This window comes from Astatotilapia calliptera, chromosome 4, assembly GCF_964374335.1.
Source record: "Astatotilapia calliptera chromosome 4, fAstCal68.1, whole genome shotgun sequence".
Classification (NCBI taxonomy): domain Eukaryota; kingdom Metazoa; phylum Chordata; class Actinopteri; order Cichliformes; family Cichlidae; genus Astatotilapia; species Astatotilapia calliptera.
The window spans coordinates 33,898,475-33,923,947 of NC_137425.1; the positions used below are offsets into that span (position 1 = coordinate 33,898,475).

Below are 25,473 nucleotides of genomic sequence, written 5' to 3' on the forward strand. Positions count from 1 at the left end.
CTGTAATGGATAAATGCTGCCAGAGGAGGGCAGCAGCCTTTTTCTGATGATAGTAACCTGTCAGCAAGTGCATCACTTTTTAAAAGCGAGTAGATTCACTCCTACTCACACTTAGTTTCACCCTAATTTGTCCTCTAGTCACACGTGAATTTAGGATTTCATGCCATCGCACACTCATTTTGCATTTTAGGTTTGTTTGTTGTTCTATCCAACCTTGTATTGACCACAGTGAGTGAGTTCTGTTTAACTATAAGCCCATATATAGTACTTTAACTATACGTGTGCACTAAACTTATGAGTCCTGCTGTTCTTGGGAGAAGCATCACGTTTTTACTGCAGTTAACTTTCAAAGTTTCTGATACTTCTCATTTTATTAAACCTGAATAAGTGTTTAGTTTCTAACAGCCCACTGAATCTGTGATGTTTCACACTGATCATGTTATTGTTTATATATGTTTTATACATGTAGCCCTCAGAGGAGGTTCATGTGAAGGAGGCCAGGGTGAGGGTGAGCTGGAGGCAGGTGGGTTATGTTAAAGGTCAGCAATCCAGCATTTCCTGAAAGTCTCGTCACATGTAAGTCGTTCCTCCCGAGGCAAAGAACTGGATTCGACATTTACTCGTAATCCTGCGGTCGTGATAAATGAGACTAGTGTCTTCATTTAGTATCACAGACACCTACAAGTTACAATCAGCCTATTAATGTTCATGGCTTCCTTATTTGCAGCATATTGACAGGAGAACACCTGCTGATGCCAGACTGCAGCATGAACCACACACAAGAGACTGTCCAAGTAGTCTGATGTGGCTTTGGCAGCTTTTATCAGCAGTCCATGAGTCTGCAGTCGTCCTCCTGGGTCAGAAGATACAAGTAAACTGTTTTCTTCTACTAGCTTTGCTTTGTACAAGACAGAAAACTATCAGTGTGACTGAGAAGCTAACAACTGTCCACTGAGTGGCTGTGCAGGCTATACAGGCATGTTTGTTTATTCCTCTGGTTTCCAAGCTAACAGTCAAGGTCCCACAAAACTGTTGCCAGAAACAGTCAAGAGGTTATAAAACTCCTGATCTTAATGCAACTCAACACACACAGAGCTGAAACTCAAAGATCAAAAACAAAACCCTTCCCATCACACAGCGGAAACATAAAAACAAAATGAGGAACTCAGTCGTACCAGGTGAAAGTTCTTTAATTCACTTGTTGAGCCATCCAAACATGTCAAACACACATGATAGAAGCAGGCACAAGCAGAGGAGTACGCCTCAGTGGAGTTTGTAGAATAACCCCATGGCGCTGGGTCCACGGGGAGCAGCCACGGCCGGTTCAGCTCCTCCAAACTAAAATCTGTGAAAACTCTTTTTTCAAACATCTCACTATCATTTTTTTTAAGCAGGGATCTAAAAGTCTAACCTAAGGTGAAGTCCCCCCTCTATTCACAAACCAACAGTATGCACCACCTCTGGCTCCTCCACCACTCCCAGGTTTTTATCCCCCCCCCCCCACTTCATTCTTCCACCCGCCCCCCCAATCATGCTGACTCCACCCACTCCTCTTCCCTCCCACCAGCGCGGTTCAGGTGTTCAGCTGTCGACGGTGCGCCCCGACCAGGTTTCGTGTTTGGTCCCAGGTTTGAGATGGGTGATGGTCACCTCCACTGCCTGGATCTTCTCGAGTTTAGGAGGGATGCAGCAAACCTTGTAGCTCACTTCATCGCCTTCCACCGGCACATACTCGCCCTCGATGCTGAGGAGACAGAGACAGAGGGGTTCAAACCCAGCTGGATTTTACAGACACGCTGAACTCTTGTCCTGCTTCAGCCTCCCGAGTGCTGGATGAGCTGTAGATGGAATCAAATACAGTTTGGTGCTCACTGCTGATTCAGGGGAGACAGAACCAGTCACACAGCTCAGTCTCATCAGCACCGGTTTGTTAGGTAGAAGGACTTCAGCTGTAGCCACAGAGCAAAGGAGAGGAGAGCCTAAAAAGGCATACCTCTCTGATTCAAAAACACACGATACACCAGACGATGAGACACTTCCTGTTGAAGAGGACATGAACAATAATAAGAAACATTATTATAACAGCTCTCCGGCTTTCTCTGTAGATTTTAGTGAAAGTTAATGAACAGGATTCTCGAGCCATGATTTCTCGTGTGGTTTCGTTTTCATATCCGTCTATGCGCACGACTCCTCGCTCAGCTAATTATTCAAGAAACCCAGCAGCATCAAACATCACAAATCTGGATATTTTTGTGACAAACACTGTTTAGATATGATGTGTGGGCTCAAAGTGCAGACAGTTCAACGCTGAACACACAGAGACCACAAAGACACACTGACATGATCAATAAAAGGCTTATTTGTCAGATTTTGCAGGAATGCAACACACTACATCGTCTCCACTGTGTGAGCTTTTCTGTTTTTAATTACTGTCCTACTGGTAGCTCATCTTAGTTTTATTTGACCAAATACTGCAGCGGCCAAACATGTTGGCTGCTTTAACAAGTCTGATTGACACCCCCCACCTTCGCCAGATCCTCCTGTCGCAGGAAAACCAGGCCCATCACAGGTGACCTCTTGCACGCCACTCACCACCTGTTTAACCTGCTGCCCTCTGGTCGGCGTCTCAGCTTCACTAACTTCTTCCCACTTCATGCTGAGTACTGGTTTGTCACTGGTAAATAATAATATAGATTTTTCCTGGACAGTCTTCTTCACATGGCTTTCTTTACCTCAAAAAGGATTTGACAATCATCCCGCACTTTCATGGATGTTAAGGCCAAACTTAGCAGCTTGGCAAGAAGTGCTGGAGTAGTTCTTTACCTCACAACCTACCAAAGTGCTGATGGGGCCCAAAACTCCTTCTCACTCCTGCACACTTACAGGTTTGCACTGAAAGCTCCTTGGACCCTGTGCTTTGAGTTTGCAGAAGAAGTCCCACACTTGAAACGATCTTTCAGCTGATTTATTTATGAAGAAATAAAACTTATCCTCCAATATGCACGAAACAACTTTAGCAGGCGAGCGTGTTTAAAAATGGCCCCAATTTCTCAACAATTTATGCAACAGCTTCACCAGCTCCTTTACTTACAGCTGAGAATCTGCACTTCAACACCCCGACTCATAACACAACCATACATTTGAAATGTTTTATTACTATGAGGCCCATAGAGACGCCTGCACAAAGTCTGACAAACCAAAACAAACCTTTGAGTGGGATAGCAACGCCTTTAGGACCGGCCGAGTCAGTTTGGTTCATTCTTAAAAAAGAAAGAATGGATTTATGACCTGAAGGACCAGAGAAGGCTAATGAATCAAGTCTGCATCTAAAAATCACGTTCAATCCAGAAAACGATCGATTCTGATAAGAGCTCAAGTTGATTAAGGGGAAAAAAAGATGCATGAGTTCAGATTTTGTGCATTTGTGTCAAAGGGTGCAAAACGCATTAAGAGTACAGATGGCAGAGCAAAGGGGGAAGCTTTAACAGATCTCTACATCAAAAAAAGAAAAAGGCCAGAGGAGGGCACGAGGTTATATCAATAACATTATCAATAAACATCACTAGGCTGTGTTGTTGTGTTGCCTTGTTGCTGAGGACGAGCCTGGTCCTGTTATGTTCGACAAACACGTGGAAAAGTCACTCAAAGGCTTCGTGAAGTATCCAATGAGCGGTTTGTGTGAACGTAGGTGTTCAAGTGTTCGTGCGCGCCGCTATCGTCTGTGCTTCAGGCCTGTGGGTGATAACAAAGGCACCGCAGTGAAGGTCATCAGATATCCTGCACTCTGCGTCGCCTTGCTGTGCGTTTCCTTTCACTCCTACAGAGAGCTGACAAACTTTAACATCAAGCTACACACACCTCATCAGTGACAGAGCAATAAACACATCCTGACCTTTCACCCACAGAACGACGGTGTGAGGCACTCTCCACACCACAGGTGCTTCCCCACGCCGACCTGACCACGAACACATTAATCCACAAAGCACACACACACACTTACTCTGAGATATGGACAAAGATGTCAGCGCCCCCGTCCGATGGCGTGATAAATCCATGGCCTTTGGAGCGCGAGAAATATTTACACATGCCAGTAAACACGGGTCCCTCCGATGCACGAGCCGTCCTACACAGGAAGCACATTACAGAGAGATGGGAGACGTGAGCACAGAGAAGACTGATGAACCAGCAGAGGCAGATCCCTCGTAAGACCCGCCATATATGAAATAAGCACTTTATTTTGAAAGGTCGTTGGCTGCTAACCAGCTGGCTCCGTCCTGTCTGCTCTCCAGCAGATCCAATCCTGCGAGTCAGGACTGCTGCAGGGCAACCTGCACACAGCGCCGGGCTGGCCCCGAGTGAGCTTTTAAAAACATTTACTTTGAAGCAGGTCTTATTATGCTCTTCAACAACCAGAGTAGCTTTGCACGATTCACAGAATACAAACTCTTGTTTACATCATACAGAGCCAAGAGTGAAAGAAACACATGTGCTAATACATAAAATACAGAGTAATGCATGTGCTCATTGTTTAAAAGTTCATGTTTAAAGTGAGTCTTCTGAAGAGCAGCTGACAAACTGTGACACACTGTGCTGGCATGCACTGCTGTTTGTCTGCATCAGCACATACTAATCATTTACACATGCTGCTTGAATGCTGCATGACGTGGTAACAATGAATTATTGCGAAGAGGCAATTCCAGGACACGAACGATGAAAGCTGTGGGTGTTTCATTGTGGTTAGACACAGAAGGTCTCACTGAACATGCTAATCTGACAGTCTGATTAACAAACTGATCACCGTGCAGCGTCCAGCACGAGATTATTGACCAGCAACGACAGCAAGCCTCATAGCAGCGAATATTACACTCGCTTCATTGGCTTGTGAATTTGTTTCCTCTCGCTAACGTCTACAGATGTGTGTGTGTGTGTGTGTGTGTGTGTGTGTGTGTGTGTGTGTGTGTGTGTGTGTGTGTGTGTGTGTCCTCACGCTGAGCAGGTCCTGTTTCTGCGTGTGGGCAGAGGGCTGGGGATGAGGTAGCCTCTCATAGGGGAAGGCGAGCGATCTCTGTGTCTGCAGGCCGGGAGGTGCAGAGATTCTGAAGTGGGGGGAAAAAGTCCTCAGTGTGTTACATTGCAACAAATTTCACGCGATAGCATGGCGAGCGGTTAGAGCAGGGACTGTGCCTGTAATGCATGTGCAAATACATGACCCGTGGCCTCGGACAGAGACGCTAATGCTCCCCCGTGCCTGTGAACCACCTCAGCGTGAGCTCGACGCCCTCACACCATGAGTCTGTCACATTAAACATCTCACAGCATCAGGGACGTTTAATTATGAGTGAACCATCCCACCACCACTATAATATTAACAGAACTGGGTTAACTGGCACAGTAGGTTCACATCAGTGCAACACATGCTGTTCGTACTTTGATCTGTTTATAGCGAGCGCTCTAACAGTGCGCGGTTCCTAAATTCCTGCTTATTTGTGTTAGCTCACCTTGCTTCTTCACTCTGTATGTAAATGACTGTGCTAGTTTTTTCTGATGAAGCTTAATTTGCTCACAGCCAACTCTGATATTTCCATGAAGCAGGACTGCACAGGCCCACCAACTGAGCATCACTTGCACATTAATACAGAAGAAATGATTATAGATCAGTTGGAGAGCAGACACCTGTTAACACGTGGCCATGACATTGGGACAGCTTACTCTGACAGCGCACTTACTTGGCACATGCATATGGAAATGGTCCATCAGTGTCTTTGTTTTCTCTGCAGACTTTGAATGTGGACTCTGTACCAATCACCCCTCTAATACACACTTCTGAAACAATGGTTTAACAGGTGGAGGCCAATGAGATTTTCCCTTGCTCATCTTGTTGACTGGCCCCACGCTCACCTGACCCAAGTCTACCAGAACACCTCTGGGACATCAAGCTTGGGTTCGTCTGACACCAACAGGTCGAACCTCAGACTGTCCAGGAGCTCAGTGATGCTCTGGTCCAGTTTGGGGAAGCAATCAGCCCTGACATCATCTGTTATCTCATTAGGAGCTTGCCCCATGTTGTCAGGCAAGCACGTGGGCGCCATACAAACTGCTGAGTTCCATTTAGAGTTTCTGCGAACAAATTTCATCAAAATGGACGAGGCTAATCTCGTTACAGTGCTGATGTGCCGTTCACATTGTAGGATGTTGATAGATTTTGCTCTGAAAGTGAGCAAAATCTTCAATGTCAGGTGACACATGAGAGGGTGTTGTGTATTTATGCATATACCTGGAGACCGTGGGGATCTTGGAGAAGGCAGTGGAGGGGTCACAGGTCGAGACCCCTTGATGGCAGTGTCTTGAGAGGACATGTTGGAAGAGGCAGAGTAAAGGATGGGGAGGGAGGAGGGGCGGCTCAAAAGGGAGCACAGCAGAGCGTGTTAACCACCTGGGAAAGGAGGATGACAGACGAGATTTAGAGCGAGTCACACAGCATGCTTACAAAGAACAGGGTTACCTAACTCTCTCCATTTAACACACACACACACACACACACACACACACACACACACACACACACACTAGTGTGCCAGTCTCACCCAGGTGTTACGTGCACTTTTTTTACTTCAATAGCAGTTCAAGCTGCAAAAAACAATCTGTGCTCATGGATCTCGTTGCTGTGGCAACAGCAGTTCGAGTACACGCCGATACGACCCGACAGAGACGGTGGAGAACAACAGTGTCCTTATTCACCTCAGCCCAGGACTAACATCAGCCATTACCTCACCCTCGACTGCACGTCGAGCAATTAGGTGGAAAAGAAAACGTGCAGCGGCTTCTGCTTTACAGCTGCATTGTTGAAAGAGAAGAAAAAAGAAGAAGAAAAGAGAAAGACGCAAGAATGTTAAACAAATACATCCAGGAGAACTTCAGCGAGGTTGCGAACGCCAGTGTTTCTGAGTAAAGCTGCAGAAGAAAGTGGAGCAGATTTCCCACGGTGCACAGGTGTTTTCACACAGCAGTTCTGGGCAGCGTGGGGAGAATCAGGTTTCCCCACATTTAACACACAGCATGAGAGAGCCTGACACATTCTCACAAGAACTTTTTTTAGGAACTACTTTTTGTGATACAGACTTCAGAATATTATCAATCCACCTCCTCCAGCTTATCCGGGGGAACACCAAGGCGTTCCCAGGCCAGCCGAGAGATATAATCTCTCCAGCGTGTCCTGGGTCTGCCCCGGGGCCTCCTCCCGGTGGGACATGCCTGGAACACCTCACCCAGGAGGCGCCCAGGGGGCATCCTTGTCAGATGCCCGAACCACCTCAGCTGGCTCCTTTCGATGTGGAGCAGCAGCGGCTCTACTCTGAGCCCCTCCCGGATGGCCGAACTTCTCACCCTATCTCTAAGGGAGAGGCCAGCCACCCTTCGGAGGAAGCTCATGTCTGCCGCTTGTATCCGCGATCTCGTTCTTTCGGTCACTACCCACAGCTCGTGGCCATAGGTGAGGGTAGGGACGTAGATCGACCGGTAAACTGAGAGCTTCGCTTTTACGCTCAGCTCCCTCTTATAGAATATTAATCGACTCATAATTCATGGCATATTGGTATAGCTTAAGCTAGCAGCATATAAAAGTAATTAAACTGGCTTTTTAAAAATAAATGAACGGGTCAACACAAATATAGAGGTGGCTAGAAGACAGTCTGATGTGTTGGAGCGATGGTCGAGCGAGCTGCATTCATCTCAAGGCCACATGATGGCGATATCTTTGTCCTATAGAAGCCAATGGGACAACTTTTATTTATTTGCTTAGACCGTCACCTTGGGTCACACTGAATAAAATGTCATTTTGAAAAGTCTTGGTTTTGGCCAAAAAGAAGAGTCCATGTTATAAAACATGCTTGTTTTCTAATGACTTGTCGAACAAGTATTCACCAATAAGCATGTGGTTTCACAGTCGGACCTGCTCACTAAGCCCGCCCCAAAAACACTCAAAGGACAATACAGGTTGCATTATAACAATCTAGAAGTTAAGCATCGTCCTAAGAGGAGAGTCTGGCACAAAGGCACATCAAAGCTGGATGCTTGTTCAGATGGATTAATGAGCTCAGTGGAATCTGGTTTCTGTAACAGAGGATGAATAATAGCCATCGAAAGGTTGGAAAACAGCTGCGGATAAACAAAAACACCAAAACAGGACCGACTGTTGCTAATGAACACAAAAACTACAGCACCACGCTCTAAATATCTGAACATGATTAGCGCTCTAACCTTTGATCATTTGACATCAGAGTTTGCTCAGCACACAGCCAGTTGCTTTAAGAACCAGCTACACGCTCTGGCAGCAGTTACACACTTTACGGTTTTGAAGCACAGCTCCGAGTGAGCACGGTGTCTGATTAACTCAATAGACACGAGGTTAATGTAATCACAGCCCCTCAGGACAGCGCGCTTCCTTTATGACCATCAACACGTCTGTCTCCGTTTACACTGTGACCAAAGCAACCTCCTTCCCAAAGGAATAGCGAGCCGCTAAAGCTTTTACAGGATGACGGAGAGAACAGACAAACAAAACAGAGGGTCTTTCCAAGGAGAGGAGGTGGGACAGGGAGAAAGTGGCAGATAAGACACAGCACTCAGGGAAAGGTTGGAAAACAAGATAAGGTGAGTGCAGACTTAGCTCACCTCGTTACTACTGCTGCTGTTAAAAGGGCCACCATCACATTCCTGCACAACACACTACAAACTCTGCTTCCTTAAAACAATGCTGGAACTGAATTTTTAAAATGAATATTTTTAAATTTGTCATAATTTTCCAGCATTTTCAAACCTGTAGTTGTTTCACTCTGGTCTGAATCATGAGTTTGTGATTACAGAGAGCAAAATCCAAAGCAAAAGCAAAATGCGTCAGTAGAAATAATGTGCAGGCCATTATTATTATTGGCTGGATGTTTCTGTGGCAGGAGCAACAGAAGTAACTACAGGAAGAAGGTGCCGTGTCCCCCTCCCCTCCCCGAGGTTTCTTCCTGCTTAAAGGGAGTTTTTCCTTCCTGCTGTTGCCAAAGTGCTGCTCACAGGGGGTTTGTGTGATTTTTGAGGTTTCCTCTCCATTGTTAAACCTTACAACATAAAGCAACTTCAGGCGACTGTTGTTATTTGGCACCTAAGTGAAACTGAATTGAACCGTTCCTTGGTTGTGCATCACCAAGTTCAGGTTCCTGGAGGACTTCCCGTGACTCTTCACTGCCACTCGTAATGTGTTTTACATCATTGTTTCAGTTGTGAACTTATATTTGCCTCCTTTCATTTTAGCCTTGCTTCGGCCACCCTGAGCACGCCTGCTCTTGTCTGATCTCAGAAGCTAAACACAAAATCATGCCAAACAGGTTCTGGAACATAACAATCAGTTCACCGAACTCAAGTGGCTTCCACAGTCACCAGATCTCAATCTGAAAGGTGGAGCACCTCTGGGATGTGGTGGAACTGGAGACTGGCATCAGAAAGTGTGTGATGGTGTGTGTGTTTTGGCATGCTGCTGTAAAAACAGTGAAGCTGAACACGTTCAAGTACCAGCAGTGGAAGTTTGCCATTTATAAAAGGGAGCAAAAACCATTATTGTAATAATGTTATTGTAAAAACTGGCCCTTTTTTCTCACAGTACATTGCAGGTTATACATGCAACACTAATCAAGTTTAACAACAAGAAATACCCCAGGTAGATTCAAAATATAAGGTAAAATGTGAAAATATACACGCTTTCCATGCTCAAATAAAAATGCTGAGTCATTAGAGGTGTGAAGCAAACGTGAGGAGACCAAGATAAGAGCAGGGGACAGTAAGAGGCCACACACGATAACAGACCCGACATGCATGCACCGATCTTTATAGTCACAGAAACCACAGCTGGCATCGAACTCTCTGCAACACAAGAACGAAGGTTACAGTCGGCAAAATGTTTGAAAATTAAAGCTGCAATATTCTTTAGTGGAAAAGCGACTGCAGCCTTGACCTTAGAGATTACTGCTCCCTTTAGCATGAACCTCTCAGAGGTGCCAGATTCGTCCACCAGCCCTCGTCATCATCTACTGAAATCTGAACACTCTTACATCCAAAATGCTTCATAGTGATGTTTTTATCCCCTCAGACTCAAAGGAATCCACAGATTTTATTGTTCTTGAATGATCCCACAGTAACTCTGATTTTGGTGTCAAAAATGTACGACTTAGCAACGATGGGAAAATCTTCGTCTGTGATTGTGCGTCGCTTGAAAGCCTTAGCAGATCACTTACACTCGATCCTTCGGGTCTGGGAAAAAAAACCCCAAACCTGGCTACGTCCACATCTTCAGGGGAACGCCACACTCCAGACGTCAGAGATTTAAATAAGACGGCATCCAGCTGTCACTCACTAAGAAGGCTCTATTTACTGGCACCCAATCTACGACGAAGCTGGACTCTAATTTTATCGATTTGAAAGGCTGCCATGTGAGTCTGTGTCGCAAAGCATTAGCAACCTGCTGCAATGCTGATGAAACATCAAAGTGTAATGACGCAGATTAAGTTTGATAGAAATTTAGTAATAATAACTCAGTTATTCAACACTTTAGCATCTCAAAGGAAGTTCAGCACTTCCATGCTGCACATATACGGACACATAAGCATCCTAGCGTGTGTTGCAGTCCATGCATCCTCAAGTATATGATCATGTGACTCTGCTTCAATCCAAACTACAGACATGCAGGACAACAGGAACGACTTCTTGTCCGCTGTGTCCCAGGCTGCCGTTGTGTATTTTGAAGGGAGGGCGACAGATTTGTGACATTTAGCATGTTTGGAGTGTATAGCTAGTGTGCATTGTAGTTTAGTTAGTGTCTAACTTTTCTGCTTTTTTGTGGAAAAAAAAAAGAAGAAACTGAGATTCTGGGTTCATCCCATCTATCTATCTATCTATAAAATATAGAAATATTCAGGATGTCAGTGAGGCAGTTTCAGTGCTTGTTGGCAGAGATGATACTGTATGTAAGGAGGCAGAGAAATCATCGAGAACTGACTTACCCAAAGCAGTTTGTAGCTGTTAAAATGTATTATTTTAAATATCATTGTATATTCAGTACTGAAGCGCGTTTTGATTGGTCAGATCAGTTTATTTGTATTTTAAAAAACTAAACAAAAACCATAAATCAATCAAGCTTGAAAAAATGAAATGTTGCACATTCGTCCAGTGAAATTACACGGTTGGTATGAACGGCTGCATTAAGAATAGATGAGCTGAAACAATATTTTCAACACAAGATATTTGCATGGATTTTGCCCATCCAGTGGGACCACTTCTGTCTCTCTAACAAACTCAAACAATAGCCACTCTATCATCACACACACAGACACACACACACTAGATAAACCCATGTCCAGTGGAATTTTCCATGATAGTTCTCTGAACAACACGCCACCAGTGACCCTGCTGACACAGCAAATACCAACGCTACACACACAGTCCACACAGACATCGTCGGTCAGGCCGAATCCCACACAGCCAGCTTTGGTGTGATAAACAGCATCCATGTGATGAGGTTGTTGTACTATACAAGTCAGAAACAAATGCATACAGATTCTGTCCCTGTTTAGTTTCAGCCTCCTCAAGGTGACGTCTGTTCATCTTGAGCTGCACCCACAGAGATCTCAGTGTTCCAGCGTCGGTCCCTGACATGTCTATAAGAGCAAGTGCGCTACGTGCTGATTTTCTGTACTAGCTGCTCAAGAGCCTTCAGAGTTTTTCTGCTGCTCTCCTAGTATTAGTGCCAGTAAATTTAATTAGGCTTGAAGTACGTGGAGGAGCTCGTAGGGTGAGCAGAAGACAAATCTCTAATCTTATTCTACCTGGAGTCATCAGACCTAAACTGAATTAACATTTTGGAAATAAATGTATTTGCAATTCAGCTCAGGGTTACACGAGAAATTAATGCCTCTCATATCCGTAAGTTTAATGATTAGCTAACTGTGACGATGTTAAAGCTCACTGACGCTGATCATTCACACCAACGGTGGCACATTTATAAGTCATCCCACATCATGTGACCCTGTCGGAGGTGGGCTGGCATTTACATAAGCGTGGACGTATTGGTGCAGGTTGCCGGTCTAGAATCCGCCTGACTTCATGAGGTGGTGGTGCAGATAAACACAGCAACAGGTGGCTGACTGGAGCTACTCCACGAAGTTGTCAGAATGTTGGGATCATCGGATTTCTTGGTTATGTCAGGTGAGATTCCTGACTATGGAGTGTATACACCGCGTGTTTAGTTAACACGTGACGTGTGGCTTGCCTGCAGTGTGGCTTACGGTTTGTTTTAAAAATGTGTGAAAAACCAGTGAAACAGGGACCAACAAAGACAAGAGCATAAAATAAAGTGCAGAGACTGACAGACGAGAAACTCTGCTTTGAAAGCTTTTATGGGAATATCCGGCTCCGAACATCGAATACAATCAATCGGCCTTTTATCCAATCGAGACACGAGAGCAGGAAATGGAAGAGGAGAAAATGAAATCAAACCAAACATGAGGTCAAACCAGTACAGTGTGCATTTAGAAAAAAGAAACATGACAGATGGAAATGTGTTGAAGAGCGAAGAAAAGGAGAGTTGATATAACAGGATAACCATGTGGGAAAGTAAAGATTCTGCTTTTCCATCTCTCCTCGCTTCGTCTTTTTCTTTACCCCCGACTTCCCTTCTCTCTCTCAGAGGTTCACTCAGTTCCTCGTTCACACCGGGGGGCAGAGAAAGATGAAATGTCCCCGAGGACAAGATGACACAAAGGCAAAGCAAGGACATGAAATTAGCAGGAACTTTGCAGAAACTTGGAGAGTCCAAGGCTGGAAAACTGTAACTGTGGGTGACACAACTACGTCCAGGTGACTGACCTCAGAACAGTCTCCTCTTTGTTTCTGAGCTCCAGATTGAAACATTTTACCTTTAGCTTTGCCCAAAAGCTGCACTTGGCAATAAAAAGCAGCTGTTTAGAGGAACCATTTAGCTTTCTTGCTAACTGTAATGTTGCAAGACTGGTGTCATAGTGTGAGTCTCTACCATGAACAAGAGAATAGGAATGCAGCTTGACCAGTATTCAGTGTTACGAAACTAAAGTTACCCTTTAAGATTAAAAACTATAAATCCTAGAATCCCGAGGAAAACAAAAAAGAAAGCTGGTCTTACTAATACATCGATGCAACGATACACAAACATGTCACACTGAGCGCTCCTAGTGAGCTGTTAAACACGGCGACTATCCAGCATCCAGTAAAGTGTGGCTTGTCAACTATTTGGGAGCATTTCCGGTTTAGTCTTCTCGTTAAAGGTGAGACAGCAAAAACAGGAAAAGATTGTGCAGTGTGCCGTCACCGCCGCGACTTCCTTTCTGTTCTAACGAATCCTCCATCCAGACTGTTTTTAGATTGATTACATGGAAATTAAAAGAACGAGTTGCGTTACTCAGAGCGTGGAGAGCATTAGCAGCGAGAGCATTAGCAGCGAGAGCATTAGCAGCCTTCTTTACTCATAGGTCAATATCCATATGTTATTATGTACTGTTCTATAAGGGGTTGTGACAGATTATAATATAGGCAGTATAAATTTTCCATGATATAAAAAAATGCCATATGACAATATTATTGCTTAAACAATACAACACCTTTACATGTGCACAACACTGGGACAAGGCGAGGCTATAACACCTTACAAGTCGTTATAAATCCCGCTGCCTGCAAGCACCAATAAAACATTTTTCCCATAACAATAGAAATATTTTCTTGAAATACTGCGATATTATTTCGAGGCTCTATTATCCACTCATAACCCCACATGTCTGCTTATTTTGACAAAAGGCATCCAAATACTTTATAGCTCAAAAAACTTCATCTTTCTCATCGACAACATGCAATCTGTGTATTAGCAGAGATGTGTAATGCAGCTGCAGGCGCATGTCTGCTGTGTTACACAACCGCTGTAATATAGTGATAACATCACTAATTCATTTAAACAAAAAACCCAAGAAGGGGTTGCAATATTGAACCCTTCAGTCAGCTAATAACCATCACATCCCTAGCTACAATAACCATCAACAGCTCAGCTCCCCCTAAACGAAACACTCATTTATCATCCGCCCCTGTGAGGTGCCAGGAAGTATAAAGGTATGAACAAAGCAGCCCCTTAAATGCACCGCTTTAAGGGGAGTTTGATTTCAATCTCGCACTGGTCTCACTGAGTTAAAGATTCCTGGCTGACATAAACCACGGTCACATGTTTGCATCTGCACTGCGACATTCTGCGAGGACCTTGAGCCGCTGCAGCTGATGGAGGCAGAGTCATTGTTGCATCTCCACTCTTAAGCGGTCGAGATGAATGAAGTGGACGGCGGATGCAAATGGCTCCAGGCCCCTTATTGAAGACCTCAAAGCGCGCACACAAAGAATAACGCACACAAAGAATAACGCAATCTGCTTTACAAACATTATGAGCCTGTGTTGAATGCAGAAAGCAACCTTAAGCGTAACATGTGAAGCTCTCTGTGGAAGCCACTGTGGGTGGGTGTGTTTGTGGTACTGTGGATGCGTGTGTGGCTGAAAGTGAATTGCATTTGTGTGATGGCAAAAGATGGTCCCGATCTCTCCATTTGATGACTCACTCCCTCGATGTGCGTCACTGGATTTGGTGTTTTAAACATTACAAACTTGTGAGGGCTGACCATGACCGTCAGCAAACTCCTGCTTCACACCTGTTTACACGAGGAGCCGTATGAATGCAGCTACAGACCTGAGCCCCCACCCACCCATACACCCAGGAATCCACTGTATAGCTTCCAGGTGCACGTCACCCCTGCTTCCCCCACCTCTCAGAACCCACTGTCACCCAGACACAGGCCTGAAACAATACATACGTTTTAAAATGGGTCAGTTAGGCTGCGAGGGTTTGTTGAAGTTCAAGCTTTTTTTTAAAAGCGATCAGCTAATGCAGAACTGAGACTACAACAGAAAACCAAAAAGCATCCGGTATCAAAAACCTCGCCTCCAGATTAGTTCAGCACCAAAACAAGCAGCAGCTATTATAAGTTACTATACTGTGAACAGCTCAAATCACTTTTCACTCAAATTGCTGCAGTTTCATTTTCATATGAGAGGTTTACATTTTTCTTGATTTAAAGGAGTTGGACTCAAACAGCATTATACTGTCCTCGGTGCACAAAGTGTCAGAATTACACCACTTGCAAAATAATTATGTTTTTTTTGGTACATTAGCATACTGTTTTAACATTGCTTAAAAAATAAAAAGCATAAAAACAATGTTTTCATGGGCTTTAGGCACCGTGTCTCTTGTATATTGATGAGGATCATCACACAGAAATCAAAAGAAGTGGCTCATTTGAAGCAGTGATTTATTCATGTGTTCTTGTGGTCGAGAGCAGGTGAGGAGTCACGACTTCGCTTTGGATTCAATTGGTAATTTTGTTGTTAATCTCATGAACTATCTGCTTAATTTTAAATAAAGCAAAAAAAACAAAACAAAATTATTACTTTTTTGCCTCCTAATGCAATACTGTGTAAAACTGTTACAGGCTTTGTAACAATCTTTTTACAAGCAGGTCTTCACTGTTTATATTGTACAAGCTGCAGTCTCAGATTATCCTTCTGTTGACATGAAAACTGCACTGGGGAGCTGAAGCCTTCTTCCTTTTCTTCAGGCGAACATGCTCACAGTTCTGCCCTCTCCTGTGGGTGTCGTAACCACAGCTGGTGATTCTTCCTGGATAAAGTAGGAAAAAGGAAGCGACCTGTTCAGTCACTGGACAGGGGAAATGCTTTTACTGCCATGTGTGATTTGCATTCTGAATCTCTTCAAGCTCATCTGGGCAGCCAACATTCTCCTCTTATACCATCTTTTATAATGATTTGACTTTATTTTTGGCCCCAAAACAATAAGAAAAAATAAAAGATAACTTAACAGAAAGATGCATCGAAAGTAAGAAACCTGAAACCTTTGGACACCATGTGTAAGTATTTTTCTTCCTCCTTTGGGTCTTAACTTCCCGACATTCCCCATGTCTATCTTACACGTCTAAATCTCCTGGAAAATATTGACAGTATGATGCACAGACTGCTGGAGAAACATATTACACTGGAATCCAGTTAAACAGCAGCACAAACTCACTGCAACATACAGTAATGTTGCTTGTTATTGATGTACTGGGATTCTTATGCTTGGCTTTCAAATTGCCCAGAATCACAGCTGCAACAGCCAATAAAAAACCGACACAATCATGCCAGACGCCACTTCTGCTCCACTGCAATTTTGGACGTGCAATTTCCACACCGCAATAACCACAAGCTCCTGAAAACAGTGATTTGGGTAATTTAGTTATAGTCGCTTGAAGAGAACTTAAAGCAGCAGATAAGCAAGATCATATCAAGATCAGGTCAAAGGAGAAATAATCACTCATACCACTTAACTCATATTAAAGTTTCTTTCTTTTTTTTAAATATATACATACAACATATCTAAAGTGTGACGGTTGCATTTATGAGGATTCAAACATATGGTTTGAAATAAACGACCAGCAGATTTGATGGTTATAGCTGTGGGACAACAAAAGACCAACATGCTGCTAGATCAATACTGGATTAGCAAACTGACAACTGTATAACTGAATCATGGGAATTTCTCTATAACATGACAGTATATCCACGTAAACAACCATCAACAGGTTTTATGCATTGGGGATTAAATTGTCCTCGCAGACTGATTATGTTTCAGAAACTCGATTTATTTTTCAAACTAGCTAGAAGAGCAGCAACAACATTGTTTAGTGTTTAGGAGCCACTGCTCAAAAACAGAAGGTTTGAGAAAACAGGTTTAGGTGAACTCTGCTCTCGACCTGAATGAATATCCTTTGCTGCACTGAAGGGCATCCACAAACGTCTTTGACCTTGGAGAGCTCTTTAGATTTTTTGAGTGATTAAGTCTCTCGCTTCAGTGGGAAAGATAAGAGCAGGTCGTAAACGTTTAAGTGTTTCGATAAGACGGCTCTGCACTAAAACTAAGGTGGTTTGAGTCATGAGCACCAGGTCTGATTTTAAGTAGTCGAGTACATTTTTGTCCATGTTCATTATCTGTTTGTTTTTTTTCTCATCCAATAAGATGAAATATTTGTTCAAATATTGTCTCAACTTCAAAGTGCAAAGGTGGATGTTCTCATTTTGATAAATCCACTAAAAATAGGCAGTCTGTGTTTCTCAGCGGTAGCAATCATCAGCTACTGGATGGATGCAGAACTATTAGAGCGCTCTGGACACAACACATGAAACAAACAACGAGCAATTAAAATCATTATGTCGACAATAAGGGCACAGAAACTGAAAATTACATCTGCTGGCTGCTCACAAAGCTCTCTCATCAATCGTTAAATCACACGTCTGTTAATAACAATGTTGAAATGAAGTTTGCAGTGAATCCATTTCCCCCGTAATCATTTACTTTGGCATCATTCAGAGCATCCAGCAGGAAATCTGACACCCAAATGGTCGATGTTGGATACGGAAATAATTCCCGTTGATCCTTTGGACGGATAAAGCTACAGTTTGTTACAACATCGATGTTCAGATGTTGACACATTTTCATAAAACATGACGGTTTTTGTGCACTGAAATCAGTCATTTTAAATTCAGCAGTAAATTCGGCTTCTATTGCCCGATTTACACGACTGACCCCTCCTTTTAATCATTTGAGCCAATAGAATCACGGTAACGTCACTGCGAAGCGGTGAACATTTGTTTTGGATGCAAGACAGCACAAGTAAGAAAGTTTGTGCTGCTGTTTTTCCAAATGCGATGCGTAATTTTGGTCTTCGTTTATGGTTGATTTAGTGAATTTTGTTCAGAGCGTGACGAAATTTGCAGTTTTGGAAACTGTGAGATGTCAGCGTTTAGTAGAGGCGTTACTCATCCGCGTACGTGAATCTGGGTTATGTCTGTATTTGGCGTCGCGGCCCATTAAACTGGACGTCCCCCTCTCGCCCCAGCTAGTTGGAAAAAAGCTGCCTTAGAAGTTAGCATGTGGGGAAGTTGGGGGTTGTTGGCAGACAGGCTGATTAAAAACACCTTGGACAGCAAAGCCGGCGGCAGACATGGAGACGGGAAAAAGCAGGCCTGGGTGAGGACGAGAAACTGTAGCTGTGTGAGAAAGGCTAAGAAAACAAAAGAGTGAGGGGAGTTTGTGGGGTCACTGAGCAATGCAGCTTTCTTTGAATGGAGCACAGATTTATTGCTGTTGACAGTTTGGATAAGAGCCACATTTTGATTTGTCACCTGTTGTGATTAATGATGTCCTCGCAGTAATTGTTACTTGCATATCAAATATGAAACTTTAAAGCTTGTAAGATCAGGGGGATAAAATGTGTTTGTATATTTATTAAGTAAGGTGTGTTTTATGTTTGGAGGTCTAGAGAATCTCATTTTACACCCTGCTGCACATTCAAAACTTCACCTGCTGCAGACAAACAAAATACACACATCGAAGTCAAACAGTGCAACCTGGTCCTGTGGTACCATCACTCAGCCCATGTATACTTTTACAGCTTCCCACAGGATGCATCTTCCTTGACAGAGAAAATTTGGGGGATTTTGGAGGTCCCAAAGCGTTTTAACCGAAGCCAAAGTTAACTCACCAGCAGCTCTAAAGCTGTGGTGGCTACATTTACTCAAACAGTCAGAAATCAAAGGAAAATGATCTCTATCAAACATTGTATCATTTAATTACTGCAAATTGTATTTACTAATGTAGTCGCACCCAAATGGCTCCTTGTCAACCAGGAAAGTCTCTGCAAACCAACATGGCATGTCTAAACAAAGAATAATACACGTAAGCGCTATGAGAGAGGAGTTCACCTGCATAAAGACTCCATTATCACTTAAATTGTTTGCTGGCTTTGTGCGTTTCCATCAGTGGCGTCAGATGACTTTCACAGAAAGGTAAGCAGAGATGATGGGTTAATATTACTGCTGCATATGTTTGAGAAATATTCTGTTTATTCACAGCATCATAACCTATAATTCATGTTTGTTGTCCTGTAAGGACAAGTATCTCTTGCTACAATGGCTGAGCACAGCCCTACATCTTCATTTAAAAACAACAACAACAGTCAGTGGCATAAACAGGCTAGCTGTGTTTCCACACAAAGCTAGCTGCGCTGCCTCACTTCTTAAAGCAACTAGGTTGATGAAAAAGACGAGAGCAGTTACTGAGGTCAGTTACAGGACACATAATGCACTCTCAGCATTACAGAGGTGAGTGACAACAAACACATGGCCTGTAAAAGCAAAGATTCCTTAGGAGAGAAATGAAAGCTTGCACACATACAAGGTAATACCTGCACTTTGTTCCAGTCACTCACGGCATTTTGTTCAACTGTATATAAAAGAAAGTGGCTTTGGCGGTGATCTGAACCATAGTCCAGAGGACTGTACTACGAAACCAGATTACTGGATTAGCAAACCAGGTCTCGCTTCAAGTCAGAGTTTTCTGCGTCACGAGAGAGGCTCGGTTTTTACCTGGCTAAATCACCATGGTAACTTATACTGACAATAAAATCTGTTCACAGATTTGGTTTGTTTTTAACTCTTCTGGTCTTTACTGTATGTTTTAAATTTGATAGATTCTCTTCCAGGGGAATAAAATTTAAGTTGTTGAGTCGTATCTCACTAAAACCACTGAATGAAGCATTGCATTGTCACATTAACGTATAAATGTGGTACTTGATTCGAGTCTCTTTCACACTGCTGGAACTGCAGCTACCACAACAGAGGACACACACCAAGATTACCTGCTCAATCAATATTACAATTTGATCTGCAACAAACTACAGTGATTTCCATGCCTCTGTTATTAGGCTATGGGACAATAACACGTAATGTCTAAATATATCCAGCTTAAAGTTTCAGAGCCCTAATGTGCAGCAGCAATCTTAGAAATAAACAGCAACACGTTATCATCTGATAACGTCTGACTAGAGTAGGCGCCGCACAGGGACCATTTCGGGTCTAAGAAGAATGACATTTTGGGGGTTGTCCCAAAACGTTTTAACGTTTGCAAAATGCAAATTTTTAAGAGAGCACGCTCGCAACCTGAAGCAGAAAGGCCGGCTTAACAGGGAAAGTTGATCGCTAGCATCATGATACTTGTTACCTAGCTGGGGTTTTAGAATTTGTTGAGCCAGCTAATGCAAGGTAAGCTTTTCTGTGTTGAACTTGTGGGTAGAATACTCCTCGGTATCATCGCTTACGACTGACGCTGTTCTTGTCTGTGTTGTTGTCCGTTGTCATCAGTCGTCTGTTTGTTTTGAAAATGTGCATTTCATTTAGTCGCGCACTGCAGACTAAACCTACCTCGTCGTAGGCCAGACGAGGATCCATCAGAGCACTGCTCTACACCCTCCATTAAACCCAGTGTGAGACCAAAACACAAAAACCACAGTAGCATATAGGTGAGAGAAATGTGCCACAATGAATACATAAATTCAGAGAGATGAGGCAGACAAGCATCTCTGCAAATGCAGTCACATTACACTCTAATATGTAAATCAAACCAGCAGTCAGAAGTCAAAACTATCCTCTTGCTTTCTGTCATGTGATGACAGATCAGTATTCCCACTCCAAACACACACAGACACACAAAGCAGTCCACGCATGAATCTATTTGCATGCACTCAGGTGCATGTTTGCTGCAGGTGTCTATATGAAAATAGAATGAGGCAGAAACAATGTCATCTCAATAATGATGACATCATTTGAAGACATTATTGGGGAAATTAGGTAAAAATGTCACTGACTGGCTAGCTACTGCCATCACTTTGACTACCACTGATCTAACAGCTCTAGGTGACACAGTCTGCAAGTCTTCCAATCGGTGCTAGCGACAGGATTTAACAGGCATCGCATGACAGGTGATGGCAAGCTGGCAGCACTCATTCGTACAAGCGAGTATGTGAAAGTATGATTTATGCGTCAGCTCCAAATGACGAAACTTGAAGTGTGAAAAAGTATCCAGCACGCTGACATGATTACAGGTCAGTCAGTTAAACAGTTAATATGATGGTTATTGATACGTGCTATCAGCTGTCCGTCCTTATCAGCTAAATGATTCAGTAATATCAGCACACACAGGCGTGAGATTTTCAGATACTTTGCATATATATAAATAACGAACTCAGTGTGACACAATCACCACAGCATACACAGCTTTTACACTACTGTGACACTATGTAGTTAACAGCCAATTTCTTACAAAAATAAAACAGATGAGAAGCAGCTAATGATTATGGAAAATCACACATATCCAGGTAGAGCACAGTTGCAAAGGAAAAGTCATTACTGAAAAGAAGTCCAACCAACACCAAAATAAAAGTCTGTGTGACCTCTGCCACAGACTGTTCTCACTGCATAACCAGCCCGAATGCTGGGACAAAGACAGGAAACACCTCCTCAGGCTGCAGCATTAGTCCAAACTAAATATCACTGACAAGCTGTCTGGCTGACAAGTTTGGAAAAACAAAATCTGATTGATGACAAACTTTACATTCTCCTTCTGGCCTTGACTCTAACGTGCATGCAAACACCATGGATATTCAGCCATGACTGCTAAGATGGCTTGTGCTAACCCAGAAAGAGTCGCAGAAAAGGAAGCCAGCAGTATCGCTGTGTCCCCCGACTGCAAACAGTTCCAGCCATGATACGTTTGCATGCAAATCTTAATTTACCAGTTTAACAAAGTGCTTCCTACATAGATCGCAGGAGCCATTCCAGTCACAATTCCCTACCCAGCGTGGAATTTGCTCCCGAGGTAAACAACAGGAAACACAACTGCGCAAAATTTCACTCGTGCACACACACACACACACACACACACCTTTACAGGAAAGAGGCCACAAAACATTAGCAGCAGGTGGAGAGCTGGTTCAAATACCACACCCATCTCCAGCTGCAGTCAAAGAGTTTGAGTCTGAGAAGCAGCTCCAAAATTTATTGGGGTGGTTTCTTCACAGTAAGTTGCCCTCAACCTTATGAAAGACATGGCTGATAATTCAATAAATAAGAACTCAATAAAAAATGAGTGAATCCAGAATTGTTAGAGCTCAGCATTAGATCCAAACAGACCCAACAGCAGGGGGTGTCCACTGGCTTCACTGCATTCTACTGTGCAGTTTTATTGGTGGAGGATGGCGTTCATATTTTGACACAACGTGCTAGATCATCACGTCAGTCAAGCTGACATCGAATGCAGTGTTTATAATAACTCCACTTCAGCGGCCATCTAAAGTAACACCATGACATTTGAGAAGTCGTTCAATAAAACAGAAAAACCACAATAAAGCACTTAACGATGAAGTAGACTGGCAGAGATCGAAATACATCTGAAATTTATTTTCACGTTGGGGAAGTTTGAGGGTCTTATACAGTTTAAAAATACACACAGACATACAGGTGCTGGATAAAACCCAGACCTGCAACTCGCTCTGTAATTTGTGTGCAGCTCTGGAGAGACCTCAGCCTTTAACTGAAAACCACATCCTCAGTGAAACTGTGACGATAGCCAGTCAATACCTTTCCTTAGAAATCGAGGATTTTTCTTCTTCACACACAACCAAACAATAAAACTCAACGATATCTCTTGACCAACACATCTAATGATATTTTTCTTGCTTCAACCAGCAACAGGCAGGAATCAGGGCTCAAAAACACAGGATGATCCTCCACCTTTGCTGTCCTCTGTGGCTAATGCACCCACACCCACACGGAGAGAAACAAACACGCACTTGTCCAATAATGAGCTGCTGATAGATACTGGCAATATCATGCGGCTCTTAAGCGCCCACAGATGCTCGTCTTCCAGGACTTCATTAGCTCTGAATGGGGGGGGGGGGTGAGAAAAAGCCTTTTCAAGTTTCTGAATGAAAGCCTCTGACTTTCATAAACACACAGTGTGTGTGTGTGTGTGTGTGTGTGTGTGTGTGTGTGTGTGTGTGTGTGTGTGTGTGTGTGTGTGTGTATTCCCTTGCATGCTTTTGAGCCCCAACCCCCCCCAAAGGAAATGAACGCCAGCTCGCGCCAGGAAAATCCTTGATGGAAAGCAAAGACTGGAAGTCAGTGAACTTTGGCGCCTCCAGTAACTTACAAATACAAACGAGCTTAAATAAAAACCACACATTTCGTCCGCTGAGCTCATTTATATAAACCACAGTGTTTCTCGAGCAGGTGTAAAGTTCACAGCTTCCTTGGGGCAAAAACTATTAGCTAGCTGCTGCAGAAATTAGCCGCGCGCTCACAGAGCAGCGCTGCTGGTGTTCGAGTCTCACCTTGTTGCCTCCAACTTCAGCACTGACGTTTCTTCTGAAGCTGGAAAAGTTTCGGCTCTGAACAGTTTGATGTCGTGCTGCGGGTTTGTTCCCCGCTGTAGAGCGTGGTGAGGATGAGCTTCAGCCTCCCGGAGTCCAGCAGAGTAAACTCTTTCACTCTCTCTCGCTCTTTTTTCCTTTTTTCCTTCTTTTTTTTCTCAATGGGCGTAACACCATCGGAGTGACGTCACCTGTTACCGTAACAGGCGCTACAGCGGGACGTCAAAAACGAGCAGCCGTAAATACGCGACACAACACGCAAAGCGGATTTGTTTGTATATTTTATACAGAAAACCACTTTTTACAAGAACAAAGGAATAAATAAAATGTTTATGTTATGTTTGTTGCATTTGTATGCAAGTTACTGTTATTTTATTACGTTTCAAATAAATAGACAAACTCGTGTTGCGTGGGAATAATAAACAGCATTGTCTGCACGCTGTTTATTTCCTGAATCCTTAAGGCTTCTGAATGCCATGCAATGAATTATCTATTTCTATCGTTTCCTATTTCTGTATTGTTGGTACACAGGATTAATTCAATATTACATGTAAACTCATTGTATATATCGCACATTTGTACATAGTATAAAACACTTTTGGACTAATAATGCTTGATTTTCCCGTCTTTTAGTATATCTTTGATTCGATTTTTCCGTCTGAGGCTCCAGCGTCCCTGAAAAGGATAAGCGGAAGCGAATGGATGGATGGAGTTTTCCGTCTGACTTGTGAGCTGCTGTAAGACGTAAATTTCTTAAGTGTGGGATTAATTAAGGTGTCTTATTTTTTTAAAAACGGTCACACCGCCTGACAAAAGAGATTTCATACATTTTTGAACCAAGAAATTGTAATAAACACCTTACGTGGCACAAAGACAGCACTTATTGGAATAAACAGCTAATTTAACACATTTATTACCATTTCATGTTTTGGTGTGCGTTTTATATGAAGCTATACTTATTCTTTGTTTTGGTTTGTTTTTTAAACCATGACTAAAAACAAAATTTAACTTGAAAGGAATGTAACAGGAAATAAGATGGAAAAGGTTCACATGAAGCACTGCCTCACATTCAGCAGAGGGAGACATTTTCATACTTAAGCTCAGAATAAGTGGGAATTAGACATCAGTTATATTTTTGTAACGTTATATCCTGTTAAACACAGTGAGTCAGTGTGTTCTCTTACCACCGTCTATTGATGCTGTCCATACAATCCATGTGGGAAAAACAAAGAGAACAACACATGTACAAAGGAACGAGACTGTGGGAACAAACCTCCATTCAGTTCCATTTGCCCTTTAGATGACAAGAAAAGTGCGGTTTTGCCCGCCAAGTTAACAGTCTGCAAGGTGACCTGCTGTCGAGGCGCACACATGCCCAACCAAACACAGGAAGCTCGCAGTCTAGCATATTCACAATGAAACAAAAAGAGAAAGCTAAGGTCCGGCCTGCTTCTTTACTGAGTTTAAAGAGGCTCCTATGTTGATTTCCCATTTGACACTTTTCATATTTGAATCTACACACCAGGAAAGACATAAAGTAAGGAAGTCATATGGAATTTACTACACTACACATTTAATCCTGCGATACTGAAAGAGAAATGCAATTTTGAGTACATGGTGAAGAAATGCTGCTGCAGTAAAGGAAACTGTCAGCATGACTCTCTGGGAAGAATTCTTAAGAAATAAATGTGTAAAATGACAGAAAAAAGCTCGTGTGTGACTAAATGACACGCAAGACTAAATGGTGCATACGGTAAAATATGCTTTTGTTGACTGGTGGAGGGCTCGGTGTTGAACCATACTGGAAGTGAAAAGGCTTTCTAATCAAATGAATCAGTAAACTATAAACTCCCTGGCCGCTGGTCAACTGCTCATTAACGCAATTATCTAGTCGGCCAATCGCATGGCAGCAACTCAATACATTTGGACAGGAAGACATGGGTAGGACAATCTGCGAAAGTGCAAACGGAGCATCAGGAGGAAGAAATGTGATGTAAGTTCTCTAAGTGACGAGTATTTGTCAAGCAAACCACAAAAACAAAAAACAACTGAAAAACAT

The 25,473-nt window shown here is 43.1% G+C and overlaps 1 protein-coding gene across 3 annotated transcripts; it reads right to left on the reverse strand.

The window, feature by feature from the left end:
* Window positions 1–1,172: 1,172 nt before the first annotated feature.
* On the reverse strand, window positions 1,173–23,598 carry carhsp1 (calcium regulated heat stable protein 1). 3 transcript variants are annotated; one of them, XM_026166150.2, is made up of 5 exons: window positions 23,376–23,598; window positions 6,275–6,433; window positions 4,988–5,096; window positions 4,001–4,123; window positions 1,173–1,744 (listed from the first exon to the last, which is right to left on the reverse strand). In XM_026166150.2, the coding sequence occupies exons 2-5, from the start codon at window positions 6,354–6,356 to the stop codon at window positions 1,582–1,584; spliced, it is 477 nt and encodes a 158-aa protein (XP_026021935.1). In that variant the 5' UTR covers window positions 6,357–6,433; window positions 23,376–23,598; the 3' UTR covers window positions 1,173–1,581. The 3 variants fall into 3 exon arrangements, with proteins under 3 accessions (XP_026021935.1, XP_080156645.1, XP_026021936.1); XM_080300519.1 differs by lacking the exon at window positions 23,376–23,598 and adding an exon at window positions 22,836–22,896; XM_026166151.2 differs by lacking the exon at window positions 23,376–23,598 and adding an exon at window positions 21,780–21,881.
* Between the last annotated feature and the right edge of the window lie 1,875 nt (window positions 23,599–25,473).